Here is a 16,817-nt window from a genome sequence, read left to right on the forward strand (position 1 = left end):
GGGTTAATAGGACATTGCCCTATCCTGGCTATACTTCCCATACACGTATATACAGGGCACACACTGAAGGTTACGGGGTATCACTGTCCTGCACACGTGACTCCAAATTTACCGCAGCCTAACCATTGACAGCATGTGTGTATGAGCGTCTGCTGCCATCCTTTAGCGCGCAGTGAGCAGGTGTAGCGGTAATACCGAGAGGGGGCGCAGCAGTGGGCACCTGTCGCCGATGGGCTCTAGTGCAGAGCCGAGAGGATGAGGGGGGATTCGGTCACCACATGAAAATGGCTGAGCGACCGCGGGAAGAGTGTGCCATGACAGGGAGCCACCCGTACACCGGGACCGCGCTGTGACGGGGATGGGGCCTGCTGTCCCCGGTGTCCCAGGTGTGCCGGCTCCGCCTCCGGGGCTGGAATGCGGAAGCGCTGGGAGGAGGAGCCCGCAGAGAGGCAGCGGGGAGACACAAGTCAGACAGCCCGGGACACTGGGGGGGCATCTGTAACCTGCTGCTGCCATTCCGCGGAGGATTACACCGCTGCCCGGGCACGTGGAGTCTAGCAGCCAGTGAAGGGAGCCGCCCGCATCTCTACCGTGCCCCAGATGAAGCAGCCTGGCATTCCTGGTGGCACCATGCCCCCCACCTTGTGAGCCATGTCTACCCAAACCGCCCTCATCCCAGACCACGACCCCGCACCCCCTTCCCCAGACCCGGGCGCTTTGGAGCCCAAGAAGAAGAAGCACAAACCTGGCACTTTGCGGCGGGCACTGAGCTGGCTACGGGGGCGCAAGAAGAAAAAGCCAGAGGTCAAACCGCAGGAGGGCAAAGGTGAGAGTATGAGATGGGCACAGATGGTGAACTGCCCTTATCCCTGTGCTTCCATATGGACCTGTGCATTGCTATGATGCCCACTTCAGTGGTACTCTATGTGCCAATCTAAGCTGTCACGTCCATGTGTGACCCTGTATATCTATCTCCTGTCATGTACATTTCTAGAACTTCTCAGGATGTTGACAGGAGACAATTGAATCCTGAAGTCATGGATGGTGCCAGGCCTGCCATACCCCTGGGACAGTGCCAGGCCTGCCAGCAGTGGGTACCGACCACTATTCTGTATGATAATATTCTATAGAGCAGGCTCTCCAAACTGCTGCGGTAAGACTGGCATTAGCTAGAGGTCCCCAGTCTGAAGGCCATCGCTGTAGAGCAGTGGTCTTCAACCTGCAGACCTCCAGATGTTGCAAAACTACAACTCCCAGCATGCCCGGACAGCCGTTGGCTGTCCGGGCATGCTGGGAGTTGTAGTTTTGCAACATCTGGAGGTCCGCAGGTTGAAGACCACTGCTGTAGAGTACCGGCTGCAGAACTTGGCATCAGGTCCACAATCACTTTCCTAACAAGAATGCAAGTAACTTGGTAGTAAGGAAATGGCCTCCTCTGCCAGCTGTGTCCGTGACTTAGCAGATAAGTATCAGTGCCCTAGAAGCAGCCCACATTGGCACAGTTGGTCCCTGCTTAAAATACTAATTTCTCCGTTTTTCTTCAGCATAGTATAAGGCCAGTATGTGCCACACTCCGGGAAAGTTGCAGCAGATCTTTATAGGAACGCCACCCTGGGATTCCGAGCGCCAGCCGTCATTATACAAGTTTCTTTGTTAGAAAAGTCTTGGTTACATAGTTGCATGTGTTGAGAATTTCAGTACACTAAATGACTAATCTGCATAATGCAAGGCATGCCATAGACACATATACGGCCTGTGCTGTACTCTACATCATATGCACAGACCCGCAACAGACGTCAAATTCTTTAAGGGGCTGTGAGGAACCTGAAAAACCATAACACCAGACTTTTGGCTAGTGATGTCACATGTTCGCCTTACGACAGCCTCCAAGAAATTGGTTACAGAGTCATGTCTTATTTAATGGGTGAAATCCATCACGGATTACTCCTCAATAGACTCTGCCTACTATATAGATTTAAACCTGAGACCCCCTTTAAGAGTGAAAGTATAGATTGCCAACTCATAAATGGGGGTATGTGTGACTTCCCATCATGCCTTCCTCAATGTAGCATGTTACTTACACGACATCAGCGACTCGTGTTACTGAGAAACAGGAGTTAGCCTACCTAAGGCTATGCAGGCCACACTCAGGCTTGTACATGTTCTGCCGCCTGTATTCAACTGTGCAGGTTGGGCCAAGACATGTTCTGTGCGCTCATATGACTCTGCTTCATATCGCTGGATGTACATTCTTTTCTGCAGGCAGTGAGTTTCTGAATGATCAGTCTCCAGTGGATGGAAGTCCTTGACTTGTCTTCAGTTGTAACCGATCTGTTCAGCCATTTCTCACTTATCTGCCATAACGGCAAGTTTGCAAAGTTATACCGCCAGGTAGAAGCAGGTGATGTATTACCGCAAAACTAGGCCGATCTGTCATTCAGGACGGGGACTGTATTGACCACCATCTTGGTTGTCACTCTGCTTTCCCGGTAAGTGATATATCTAAGAAAGGCCAATGGGGCAATGAAGGCGGCCATGTTGGTGGCCAGAGATAAAGCAGAATAACCATATTTATAAAGAGTAGCTCCCACCATCTATATATATATATATATATATATATATATTTTTTTTTTTTCTGACCCTACCTATTGCTAATCTATCCCTCACCCCCTCCCTGCCTTTTAAAAATATTTTCCTACCATCTAAAGTGTTATATTGCTGTCTCTAATCCTGCTCACTGAGGTCGAGCAGGAAGCAGACTTCCCCAGCAGGCGTGACATCACTGATGCCTGCTGGCCACCGACTTCCGCCCTCACCTATTCTATACTGCGCTCCTGTCGGGAGCACACATAGATGAGTGGCCAATAGCATAGCAGGCTGCTCCGGGGTCTCCTCCTCCCTGTTTAGCAGTTCATGTGCTACCCAGGAAGGAGGAGTATAGGAGCATCGCCGGACCTGCTGTGAAAGATTTGCCTGCCGAGACCTGGTAAAGTTGTTATAATGGTTGGTATATAATAACAGACATGCCATGCCAGGGGCGGGGATGGCCGGTGCGTGAGGCCAATGAGCCAATGCGCGCAGCCCCGGCGTTCACAGCACTCTCTTCTGCCTGTCTGATTGACAGGCAGGGAGCGAACGCAGGCTGACTGAATTCGAACTGATTGCCCGGCCGGGATCGGTCCAAATTCAGCTGTGACATCACAGCAGCTTGCAGCCGGCCACTAGGAGGGAGACCCCTAGTGGCCAGATTTCAAGAGCAAATTACAATAATTTACCCGCCCCCCAAAAAATAATAGAAGTATATTAGAGATATGTTGTAGTACATAAGTATTACAACATATCAAAAAATAATGATGGTGACAGTGCCCATTTAAAGGACGTCTTCCATATAAAAAGCACAAATCCCTCCTCCGTATAAGGCGTACTAAGTAATGGGTGCTGCCATTATTATGTGACCGTCTAGTGGTCACAGAAGTTCATGGCATTTAGTTCTGTCATGGAACTTTCCTGTCAACACAATGAAATAGCCTGAGGGTGCTAGCAACTGTGGAGAGAACATACCTAGACATCCTGCTGCTTCATATGTACATGTGTCTCTGTGCTAGGGTTGCCACCTTTCTTGCAAAAAAAAAAAAAATTACCGGCCATGCATAATTATATATGCGTGACATCACAGGATACATACGTGCGGGGGAAATTTTTGTCCTATTCTGACCCCTATAACTGTTTTTTATTTCTCCTTATACAGTGACGTATGAGGGCTCTTTTTTTGCACCCCGATCAGTAGTTTTTAACGGAACCATCTTTGATTTGATGGGACTTTTTGTTCGCATTGTTTATTAAATTTGGGAGTTGCTCCCAGCATGTTGGACCCCCCCCCCAATGAATTATCAGCTGTGCTGTCCCCACATCATCGTCACCGCAATCGCTCCTCTGCTCATCCTCCTATGATTTGCGGGCCGCCGGCGCTAGAAATCTGTACTGTACTACAAATAATGTTTCCCGGGCTGCAAAAATAAACAAAATAAACTTTAACTAACCTGCCTACGTTCCCCCGTTGCTCTGGTACCATCTTCACTGTCCTGCGCTGCGGCCCTCTTGCTGTTTACTTGGGACGGGAAAGTCACAGAGCCGCCAGCTTATCATCGGCCTGGGCAGGACATCGCTGCGGCCGGTAATAGGCGGAGCACACTGTCATGTATGGAGCCAGCCTGCTCCTTACATGACAGTGCGCTCAGCCTATGAGTGGCCAAGGTGGGACATCGCTGCGGCCGGTGATAGGCTGACGGCTCTGTGACATTCCCATCCCCAGGACCGCAGTGGAGGGACCGTGAGGCCGGGAACGGGGAACGTCGGAAGGTGAGTTAAAGTATATTTTGTTTATTTTTGCAGCCCGGGCAACGTTATTTGTAGTACAGTACAGATTTCTAGCGCCGGCGGGCCGCAACTCATGGGAGGATGAGCAGAGGAGCGCTTGCGGGTGACATCATGTGGGGACAGCACAGCTGATAATTCATTGGGGGGGGGCAGAAGAAAAGCAGAACAGCGCTCACGGGTCAACCGGTATTGCGGTATGGGCAAAAATTCATATTGTGCAGGAAATTTTTTTTGGTATAAGGTATGAACCGGTATACCGCCCAGCACTATGTTGGACTATATAGTAGTATATAGTATAGGTCCGTGTTTCCCAACCAGGGGTGCCTCCAGCTGTTGCAAAACTACAACTCCCAGCATGCCCGGACAGCCAACGGCTGTCCGGGCATGCTGGGAGTTGTAGTTTTGCAACAGCTGGAGGCACTCTGGTTATGAAACACTGGTATAGCATATGGTGCAACATTCCGGGAGTTGGAGGATTGCATTGCCGGTATTTATAATATAAAAATACTGGCCGGGTGGAAACCCTGCTCTGCACTCACAAGTACGTGAACATATATGGCAGCCCTGTAAATGGGAACTTGTATGGGATATTCTGTAACACCACGTAGAGTCACTTTCCTTCCTGGATATGTTACACACCCATTTTCCCGGAGCTGTGTCCCACATGCTGGGTGTATCTGTGATATCACAGGTCACAGAGCTCTGGAGTATGTGTTCTGTTATCCGTACAGCTGGATGTGGGTTTACAGGGGTTGTTCCAGCTCTTTTCACTGAACTGGATACAACATGTTGTTTTTCATCTGCCATTGTGTGTACGGAGATTGTAAAATGATGGTGTGACATGCCAAACCGAGCACAATATGTTGGCTTGGGTGGGGTTAGCAACAGTCAGCATCTGCTCCCAGCTATTGTTGTGCTGTAGGTACTGGACATAATGGGAAGTGTTCTGAGGCACCCGGCAGAATGGTTTAACGTATAGCCTCAAAAATCTGGAAAGTATGAAAAGGAATCTATAACTGCATTAATATTTAGCTAAATCTTCAATGTGCAAGTCAGAGATTGTTACCGTGTGCTATATACAGCATACACCCTTCAGTTCTGTGGAAAGTTACTGTGGTTATTGATCCTATCACTGATGTGGAATGTGCACGCAGTTATGAAATCTTGGCGTATGTTCACAACAGTGAAAGTGCCTTCTGTTGGAGGTATACGTTGGGAGGACACTGAAGGTATTCCGACGATGATAGGCTGCGGAGGATCCCACTTCATGTGCATGTAGTATTATATATGACCCCTCCTCCTCTATACACATCTTAAAGGGGTACTCGACTGGAAAACATTTTTTTTAAATCAACTGGTGCCTGAAAGAGATTTGTAAATTACTTCTATTAAAAAAAAAAAAATTAAGTACTGGAAGGATTATCAAATGCTGTATGATCCACAGGAAGTTCTTAAATTTTTTAATTTCCTTTCTACTTGACCTCTGGACAGTTCCTGACACAGACAGAGGTGTCAGCAGAGAGCACTGTGGTCAGACAGAAAGGAAATGAAAAAATAAAAGAACTTCCTGTGGATCATACAGCAGCTGATAAGTACTGGAAGGATTGAGATTTTTTATATATATATATATATATATATATATATATATATATATATATAGAAGTAATTTACAAATCTGTTTAACTTTCTGGCATCAGTTGATTTAAATTATAATTTTTTTGCCTGTATAAGGGTATGTTCACAACAACGTAATTCCCGCGGAATGCCCCGAACGGAATTACGTGCTGTGAACATAAACATCAGTGTGAATGGGTTTCCGCGAGACCCGTTCACACTGCGGAATTTCAGCGGCAGACGAAGTCCGCGAACACTGCATAGCCGTCAATGGTGATGGCGCAGTGCCGCGCGGTCCTACCACCGAAGCATTGCGGTGGCGGCCGCCAGAATGGCGATTCCATTCATAATCCGTGGTGTGAACAAAAGGCTTATGGGCAGTAGAAGGCTTATGGGTTAGAGGGAGAAAGGGGACACTGTCAGTGCAGTGGGAACAGTAGTGGAAGACGTACCCACAATGGAACTCTCTCCTCTTAATCCACTGTAAGTCAACGTAAGCATGCTTGGGATAAACATAGTTATCCTAAGATAGAAAACGGAAATAAGGTAAGGGCATACTGGGCATTAAAGGGGTATTCCAGGAAAAAATCTTTTTTTTAAATTTTTTTTATATCAACTGGCTCCAGAAAGTTAAACAGATTTGTAAATTACTTCTATTAAAAAAAATCTTAATCCTTTCAATAATTATCAGCTACTGAAGTTGAGTTGTTCTTTTCTGTCTGGCAACAGTGCTCTCTGCTGACATCTCTGCTTGTCTCGGGAACTGCACAGAATAGAAGAGGTTTCCTATGGGGATTTGCTTCTAAACTGGGCGGTTCCCGAGACACGTGTCATCAGAGAGCACTGAGACAGAAAATAACAACTCAACTTCAGCAGCTCATAAGTACTGAAAGGATTAAGATTTTTTTAATACAAGTAATTTACAAATCTGTTTAACTTTCTGGAGCCAGTTGATATATATAGATATATGTTTTTCCTGGATAACCCCTTTTAAAGTACATCTGTCATTGTATGTCAGTCAAAGAGGGAGCGGGTGTGACATCACAGGGGGAGGCAAAATAAAAGCACCGACAGCTTATATAAAAGCATGGAATGTAACATTATACTAACATCTATTTGACTTGTCATATGCAGGAAGTATGTGACAGATGGAGTCATGGACTGATCTGATCCCTACTGTCTACAGCAGTGGTCTTCAACCTGCGGAGCTCCAGATGTTGCAAAACTCCAACTCCCAGCATGCACGGACAGCCGTTGGCTGTCCGGGCATACTGGGAGTTGTAGTTTTGCAACATCTGGAGCTCTGCAGGTTGAAGACCACTGGTCTACAGCATATTGTCTAAGGGCATGTATCACAGCCCGAAACGTGTCAGCGTTTTTCACTTTTCATAGTGACTTGCCGTTTCCTTGCTTTTTATATGGATTATTAAAGTTTTAAAGTTTTTATTCATCACCCTTTTTTTTGGTGAGCCAGAACGGCACACTTTTTTCTTCTTGGTTGAGCATATTGTCCATGTCTGCCATGGAGGAACATATATCCACTAAAACCTTTAGGGTGTATGCACACGTACAGTATCCTGCGCATATTTGGTGCACAGGATTTAAAGCAGAGTTCAACAATTTAGTTTACATTGACATCTGCAGCTTCAAATCCTGCGCATCAGATATGCACAGGATACTGTACAAGTGTATAGACCATCAAGCAATATTTCCAGCACTATTTCAGTTGTACATGATCATGTTCACAAGCAGTCTTTTGTCACACGCATTAAATGGCCACAACCAGACAGTGACTAACAAAAATATTCTGTACGTTTGATTCATTTTTCAGTGGTTGCCAGTGTGAAAAATTGCTTGTCCAAAACGTTACTGAAACATGGACTGTTATAATCTGAATCAAAGATGGAGTCATTGTGAGCCTCCATTTACTACTTCTATATGGAAACAAGATGTCCATTATAAATTCGGACCAATCTGTTGTGAACACTACTTCCTGAAATCCAAGTATTATTTAGGTAGGGTCACACTGAGAATCTTCTAGGCAGCCAAGACATGGCCACATTTAGGTCTTACTATGAATTGGTGTGGTTTACAAGCTGATTGCTAATGGCCACTCAAGCTTTCAGCTAAAAACGTAGCATATACAATCAGAACCCACGGCTAATGCTGGACATTGCCGATTGGGCTGATACCAGGTATTAACACTTTATAAGCTACATTCAAAGTTGATTTTGGCACCTAAAATGGGAACAATCTATTGCTGGTTAGCTCAGGGACCACCAACCCAAAATAGTAGGGTCTCAATCAGCTGAGATTACAGATGAAACCTTCCTACATGGCTCTGTTCCATCCAATCGACACTCCTTAACTGCAGGCAGCCTCAGCAATCTGTAGCAATAGAGCGCCAATAACACTGATCAAGAAATGCGCTTCTATGGCACAGAATTTTTCAGTGTATTCAATTAGAAGACTGTATGTAATAGTCCCATATGGAGACTAAAAAACTAAATAAAATGTCAAAAAAATAAATGTGGATGAACTCCTTCCCTAATAAAAATTTGAATCACCCTTTTTTCAAATAAAATAATGTAAACAAAAAAGAAAAACATTTGGTAGCGATATGTTTGTAATATTAAAATATAACATTACTCCGCCCCTAGATATTTTATCCCCTATCCAAAGGATAGGGGAAAAGATGTCTGATCGCGGGGGTCCCGCCGCTAGGGACCCCCGCATTCTCCTTAGCCGCACCCTGCTGTCATCACAGCAGAGAGGAAAATCTCTGTGCGTGATGACGGGGCGATAAAGGTGCTTCGGCCCCTTTTTGCGGCCGTCATGCCCCCTCCCATAGACTTACATTAAGGGGGCGGGGCGTGACGCCAAGAGGGGCCAGAGCCGTGACGGTATCGCCCCATCATCACGCACAGAGATTTTCCTCTGTGATGACGGCGGGGTGCCGCTACTGAGAACGCGGGGGTCCCCAGCAGCGGGACCCCTGCGATCAGACATCTTATCCCCTGTCCTTTGGATAGGGGATAAGATGTCTAGGGGTGGAGTACCTCTTTAAAGGAGAACTCCGGAATAGGAAAATTTCCCGTCATGCTCCCGGCAGTAAAAAAATAAATAGATACATACCTTCCTTCGCGCCTCCGGTAACCGGCTCCGGCCTCCGCCGCGATCCTCTTCCTGGTTGCCAGTGGTCGGCGAGTCATACTGCACTCAGCCAATCACCGGCCGCAGCGAAGTCCCGACTCGGCCGGCGATAGGCTGAGCGGCAGTGTGAGAACGCTTCAAGGCACACAATTCTTTACTACACCATCACCTGCTCCCGGGGCCGAAAACGTCACACTGCCGTTCGGGACTTCGCTGCGGCCGGTGATTGGCTGAGTGCAGTATGACTCGCCGACAACCGGCAACAAGGAAGAGGATCACGGCGGAGACCGAAGCGGGTTACCGGAGGCAGCGGGGGAGCTAAGGAAGGTATGTATCTCTTTATTTTTTTTACTGCCGGGTGTATGATGGGCAATTTTTCTATTCGAGTTCTCCTTTAATGAAACCGTCTGGTCAATGGCACAAATGTAAAATAAAAAATACCAAAGCCTCAATTGCTTATTTTGGTCATTTCATATAACTGGAAAAAAAAAAAATAAAGTTATGAAAAATTCCCATCAAAGAAAAAAATGGTACCGTTAAAAACTACACATCATAGCGCAAAACAATAATAAATAATAATAATTATTTAGTCCCATATATAGAAAAATAAGTGTTATAGGGGTCAGAAGGGGACTATTTTAAGCACATACATTTTTGTACAGAAAATAAAGTTGTAAAATAAAACAAAACCTACATAAATTGGTTATTGCTGTAATGGTATAGTTCTACAGAATAAAGATAATGTGACATGTTTACCGAAAAGTGCACTGCGTAGAAATAGTAGCACCTAAAACTTGCAGAATGGCATTTTTTTTTTTTCTCCTCACAAATATAAATATTTTTTTGTTTTATCGTAGATTTGGTGGTAAAATTAGTGCTCTCATTACAAAGTACAATTAGTGGCGCAAAAAACAAGCCCTCATATGGGTCTTAAATGGAGAATTGAAATCATTATGGCTATTAGAAGGCAGGGAGGAAAAACTGCTTGGGGATTTCGAGCTGTGTTCAGTCAGTTTACATTGAAATCTGCAGCAGAAAATCCTGTGCATTAAATCTGTGCAGAATACTGTACGTGTGAATAGACCATTAAGGGGTTAAATCCTGTAATCAGTGAGTTTTAATGTTTTCTTTATTCTTCTCACAATCTCTGGGCACAGCAGAAAATCCACAGCACTGGGTGCAGAGAAGTTTACTGTGGATTTTAATGTAAAATCCACCGCATATGCAGTACGTGTGAACAAACCCTTAACAGTCACATGGTTTTTTGGCTAAAATTTCTATTTAGTTGCAAAACCATGTGGCCATTAACAATAATTTGAAAACTATGCCACTTCATTTCGGGGCAGTTTATGGCTGCACGACGCTGCCCTGTGTGGCTTGATACAGACTCTTCATAGGAATTCCTTCTTATAAGATGTTATGATCAGCCAGTGTAATGGGGTGCCATCAGATACAGGTTACACTTTGTGCAGCGGTCAAGGGCATGCACTTTTCATTCCGATTGCTCCTGTTTATCTCCTTCTGACTCAGCTGTGTTTGTGGTTTGGAGAGGAAAGCAAGACAGACAAAACCACATTATTTGTGACCTACAGACTGACGTAATAATGTTGGAACATCTGACAGTGATTATATGGCAGAGTGTGCCATCCTTAACAAAAACAACTGCATGCCAGGTCTTCTGTTTTTTAATTTATGGGGCCAAACTTACCTGCCTTGTGAATCAGCTTGTAGCTGTTCTACAGTGGGACAAAAAAGTATTTAGTCAGCCAGCAATTGTGATAGGTATATCTCAACTATGAGAGACATAATGAGAAAAAATATATCCATAAAATCACATTGTCTGATTTTTAAAGAATTTATTTGCAAATTATTGTGAAAAATAAGTATTTGGTCAATTACAAAAGTTCCTCTCAATACATTGTTATAGAGGTCAAATGTTTTCTGTAAGTCTTCACAAGATTTTCACACACTTGCTGGTATTTTGGCCCATTCCTTAATGCAGATCTCTTCTAGAGCAGTGATGTTTTGGGTCTGTCGCTGGGCAACGTGGACTTTCAACTCCCTCCAAAGGTTTTCTATGGGGTTGAGATCTGGAGACTGGCTAGGCCACTCCAGGACCTTGAAATACTTCTTACAAAGCCACTCCTTCATTGCCCGGGCGGTGTGTTTGGGATCATTGTCATGCTGAAAGACCCAGCCATGTTTCATCTTCAATGCCCTTGCTGATGGAAGGAGGTTTTCACTCAAAATCTTACAATACATGGCCCCATTCATTCTTTTCTTTACACGGATCAGTCGTCCTGGTCCCTTAGCAGAAAAACAGCACCAAAACATGATGTTTCCATCCCCATGCTTCACAGTAGGTATGGTGTTCTAGGATGCAACTCAGCATTCTTTCTCCTCCAAACATGACGAGTTGAGTTTTTACCAAAAAGTTCTACTTTGGTTTCATCTGACCATATGACATTCTCCCAATCCTCTTCTGGATCATCCAAATGCTCTCTAACAAACTTCAGACTGGCCCGGACATGTACTGGCTTAAGCAGGGGGACACGTCTGGCACTGCATGATTTGAGTCCCTGGCAGCGTAGAGTGTTACTGATGGTAGCCTTTGTTACTTTGGTCCCAGCTCTCTGCAGGTCATTCACTAGGTCCCCCCATGTGGTTTTGGGATTTTTGCTCACTGTTCTTGTGATCATTTTGACACCACGGGGTGAGATCTTGCGTGGAGCCCCAGATCAAGGGAGATTATCAGTGGTCTTGTATGTCTCCCATTTTCTAATAATTGCTCCCACAGTTGATTTCTTCACACCAAGCTGCTTGCCTATTGCAGATTCAGTCTTCCCATTCGTGTACAATTTTGTTTCTGGTGTCCTTCGACAGCTCTTTGGTCTTGGCCATAGTGGAGTTTGGAGTGTGACTGTTTGAGGTTTTGGACAGGTGTCTTTTATACTGATAACAAGTTCAAACAGGTGCCATTAATACAGGTAAGGAGTGGAGGACAGAGGAGACTCTTAAAAAAGAAGTTACAGGTCTGTGAGAGCCAGAAATCTTTCTTGTTTGTAGGTGACCAAATACTTATTTTCCACCATAATTTGACAATGTGATTCTGTCTCTCATAGTTGAGGTATACCTATGATGAAAATTACAGGCCTCTCATCTTTTTAAGTGGGAGAACTTACACAATTGGTGGCTGACTAAATACTTTTTTGCCCCACTGTATAGTTACAAACACCCTCATTGTATGCAATGGATATAAAGATGCAGGTTCCTGAGTTCACGTCATTCATAACAAAGGTGTCAGTGGTTTTTTTACACCTGCTTTATTATTTGCATGCTGTATAACATACACAATGTCACTAGGTGGCCAATGATAACAGCAGAAATTGTGAATATATGCTTGTGTGCTTATTTCTGATAGGATGAAGTGCCTGCATCAGCACAAGTATGGCCATCCTTTTACAGTATTTGCAAGCAGTGCCTGTTTCTTCCAGTTTACCAATTTCTAACATTAGTCAAATTTTAACATGGTATATATTGCTTTGTGGGCAATAGTCGGGTGTCACACCACACAGTTAACACAAGGATTAAGTGGCCTGAACCCCTACTATTCTAATATAACAAAATAGTGGTCTTGACAGATAGCATCATATCTATATATATATATATATATATATATATATATATATATATCAAGTAGTTAAAAAGCCCTAGGCTTATGACAGAAATGTGAGCAGATTCCACCTGTCTAATATATGTTGATCTAACCATAACCATTACTTTGTTATTGGATATTTTGGTTCCTTCTCCTGTCTTACTTATTTTCCCTTACTTTCTACCTTATACTACTTTTACTGTATCTAGTAAAGGAACTCTTCGTACAAAAACAAAAATCGCCATGTTTCATAATGTTTATATACCATCTCTGGAACAAAAAAAAAACTTTTAAAATTAACCTTAGCTATACTTATTTTTTTGCGATAGTGTCTGTTCACAGCATGTTTGGACAATACAGTTGACATATATATATTGCCAACAACCAAAATATGTAAGGGTTTGTGCACATCACGTTTGTGACCTTTGTGGCAGAGATATGTTGTCAAAATGGAGTGCCAACATGTTCTGACCATTCATTTCTGCTAGTATCTACATTTCCGTAATTTATTTGAGTGTATATGAGTTTTGTATTGAAGCACTTTTGAATCTGAGGCTAAACTCGTGTACATTGAAATTAATAAGGGGCCATAGCTGCCAAAATGGGATGTCCATGCATTGACATTTTACCAGTGTAGCCATGCCAGGCAGGGCACAAATGTGATGCAAACCTAGCCTAAAAAAAAAAATAAAAAAAAAAATATATCTCATACAAATAAAGTGAAATCCTCCTATTTCCAGTAAACAGAAATCTTTAAAAGTATGTATGCTGAAAAATGCATAGTTTCTTGTAACGTATCCCTCACCTGTATGGTTGGAGCGTGCTGTTAATAAAGCCTAAAGGGTGTAGACAAGAGTTTTCCCTCTTTTCTGTTTTCCTGCCTTCAGTTAGAAATTCTTTAACAACCCCTGAAGCCTATAATACATAACTATATAGAACGGGACAACAACATAAACTTTAAGGATACTTTGCAGTCTGTGTAAAACTGATAAAAACCCTTTCACAATGCTGAAATCTCATGTGAAGATCTTCGTGAAAATTCAACTGTTCTTTTTATCGACTGCATTGTTTTCACTGGAACTACAAGTATGAACAAATCCCCCCAAAACCTGTCTCCTAATAAAAGTAAATCCCATTGCTTCTAATCCAGGAAATGTCTATTGTGCTTTCACGTTTCCAGTATATAGTACTGTATAGCAGGGTTGGACAAATCCCAAGTCAGGTAGCCAACGTGTCTCGAAATTCACTGCTTAAGTTTTAGGTTGTTTCTTGTTGATATCAATATAAAAGTTCTTGTTGGACAAGCTGGCTCTTGGCATGGATTATTTTGCTTACAAAGTCCATAGTAATTCTCCCACCTCAAGTATTGCTGTATAGTTTACCATGCCAGTTGACGAGCACATATTTATCACACACTTTCTGAAGGATTTTTAGAAAAGATCTAGAATATTGCTGGCTATACATGGCCTGCTTTTTATATGAAAGAGATCTTTTGGCTTCAGAAGGTCCTTCTGAAGCCAAAAGATCTCTTTGCTATACTACCCCGGAGGGCAGCAGACGATCTACCACATATGCCTCTTTGCATTGTTGTGTATGTACCTACACAACCACCCAGGGTGAGCAATACATTTATATTTTAAACTCTCCCCGTGGGTACAAACAATACAATTCTATGGAGCGCTTCTCTCCTTCTTCCCTGCTTTTTATATGGACATTGAGTGAAATTAATGGCTAAGGCTGTGTTTACCACACAGTATTTAAAGACTCATTTTAAAACATAAAACACCCAAGGATCTTTTAGGTCTCAAAAAATGCAATTTTATGTAATGGATTTGTAATGAATGCATTTAAAAAGAAAACACATTTGATATATAGTTTAATTGTATAGCCATTATTAATATGGATGTAAGAAGAAGTCATTTTTTCACTTGTTTTTCAGGATATAAACAGCCCAAAAATGTCTGCTTTGCAAACTACATGTTAACAATTGCTGTAACTGAAAAAAATGTACAAAAAACATCTGGGAATCTTTAAAGGGGTATTCTGGGCAAAAACATTTTATCCCCTATCCAAAGGATAAGGGATAAGATGTCTGATCGCTGAGGGCCCGCTGCTGGGACCCCCCGCAGTACCCGCATTCTATGCGGGAGCTGCATCTCCAGTTTCCGGGTTTTCGGGACTGGTTACGTGAAGTCATGTCACGCCCCCTCCATTCATGTCTATGGAAGGCGGCGTGACGGCCATCACGCCCCCTCCCATACACATGAATGGAGGGGGCGTGGCGTGGATAGGGGATAAAATGTTTTTGCCCGGAATACCCCTTTAAGAATGAACATGGATCTACAGATCACTTTTATGCTCATCACACATTGAAGCAACGCTAAAAACCATATTGCTGTGGTACTTTAAACTAGATAAAATGCATAATATCTATCCTGAAACTAGTCCCTTATGCTGGAGAGAATGTGGTAATATGGGTTCACTTTATCATATATTTTTGGTCTTGCCCACTTATTCATATTTGCTGGTCAAAAATTGAGAATATTCTACAGAACAGTTTTCAATAGAAGATATCTTTAACACCTCATCTAGCTTTACTATTCACTGATGTATATCTCATAAGCCCTTCTTTTAAAAATCTTATTTTGTTTCTAACTCGTCACCAAAAATTATCCACCATGCTACAATTGGAAGAAGTGATTTCTATTATACAAATCGCAGACACTTATGAAAGGATATGTGCCTCTAGCAGATCACTGTTGTTTAACTCAATATGGCGCCCCTGGGAATGTACTATGCCATCTTCTCTTGACCATTTACTCAGTTGTATTACATCTTTATCTTCAGACGTGACCATACACTCAGACCTTTCAAAATATGGCTTACAATTCTGCTCTTATATATTTTTTTATATTGCTTACCATGGAACTCTTTATGTATTCTTTGTTTATGGTCCATGTGTAAATCATAAATATATGCTTTATACGTCCTTATATACATATATTATTTTGTGTTATGTGAAATGGTATCTCATTGGATGTTTTCATTGATGACATGTTTTTTTTTTAACTTTGTTTATTATAAAACCCTTCAATAAAAATGTTGAAAGCGTAAAAAAAAAACATCTTAAAAAAAAAAGTGCAAAATGCAAGAAAGCCTCAAAAACCATTCCTAAATATCATATAAATGGGGGGTCTTAATAGAAAGGGAGCATGGCCTCATGTACCTGCCATTTTACTAAACTTTACTAGTCGTAGTTGAAATCTGATTTCATACAGGGCTTACATCTCTTGCAAATAAAAAACCAGCAAGATTTTACTGAAGCAAAACCCCGCTCTTAGTAAATATCCTTTTAGAAATTTCAGCAGTCATTTTAGACAGATGTTATCAATGGCAACCATCATGTGATAGTGATAGGCAGGGGAACGCTGAAGATAACTGCAAATGATCATAAACTAGAATGTATCCCAAAAAGGGCTTCACACGCAGCAGATATGTTGGCAACGTTTCTGCAGCTGTAAAACATTTCCATTCATCTGATTGGGGTTGTTTCTGCGGCAGGATCATGTTTTTCAGCAAGGCCATTCTGAGGAAGGGAAAAGTCGCAAAACATTCTGCAATAAATCCGCTGTGACTGTACCCTGAATTTTCTAGAACATTGTATATTTGACGTCACTGACACTGTAGAAAACATTTTGAACAGTTCTTTTCTCTATTGTTCAAGATTTCACAGTGTAGTACTAGAACTGATGATGAGCAAAAGACACAATGGGGGAATTTATCATTATGTTTATGCCAGGGGTTGGCATAAATAATAATGACCAAACAAAGTGGAAGGACACAGTTATATAAAGCAATAATGCAAGGGTCTAGTGGAACTTAATACAATTAGCCTATCTAAAAAAGAAAAACCACTACAAATACCATATTAGAATTACTTATATCCTCTTTATTAAAAGTATATTCATAAATACAATAAAACAATATAAAACCACATAAACAGCATGGGGAAAAAAAA

General features: G+C 42.7%; 1 protein-coding gene across 1 annotated transcript in view; it reads left to right on the forward strand.

The window, feature by feature from the left end:
- KIAA1522 (KIAA1522 ortholog) overlaps positions 1-16,817 on the forward strand; it is a 62,406-nt gene continuing 45,589 nt past the window's right edge. Inside the window, exon 1 of the mRNA XM_056556556.1 lies at positions 1-826. Coding sequence (XP_056412531.1) covers positions 652-826 — 175 coding nt within the window. The 5' untranslated portion in view covers positions 1-651. The remainder of the gene's footprint in view (positions 827-16,817) is intronic.

This window comes from Hyla sarda, chromosome 2, assembly GCF_029499605.1.
Source record: "Hyla sarda isolate aHylSar1 chromosome 2, aHylSar1.hap1, whole genome shotgun sequence".
Taxonomy (NCBI): Eukaryota; Metazoa; Chordata; class Amphibia; order Anura; family Hylidae; genus Hyla; species Hyla sarda.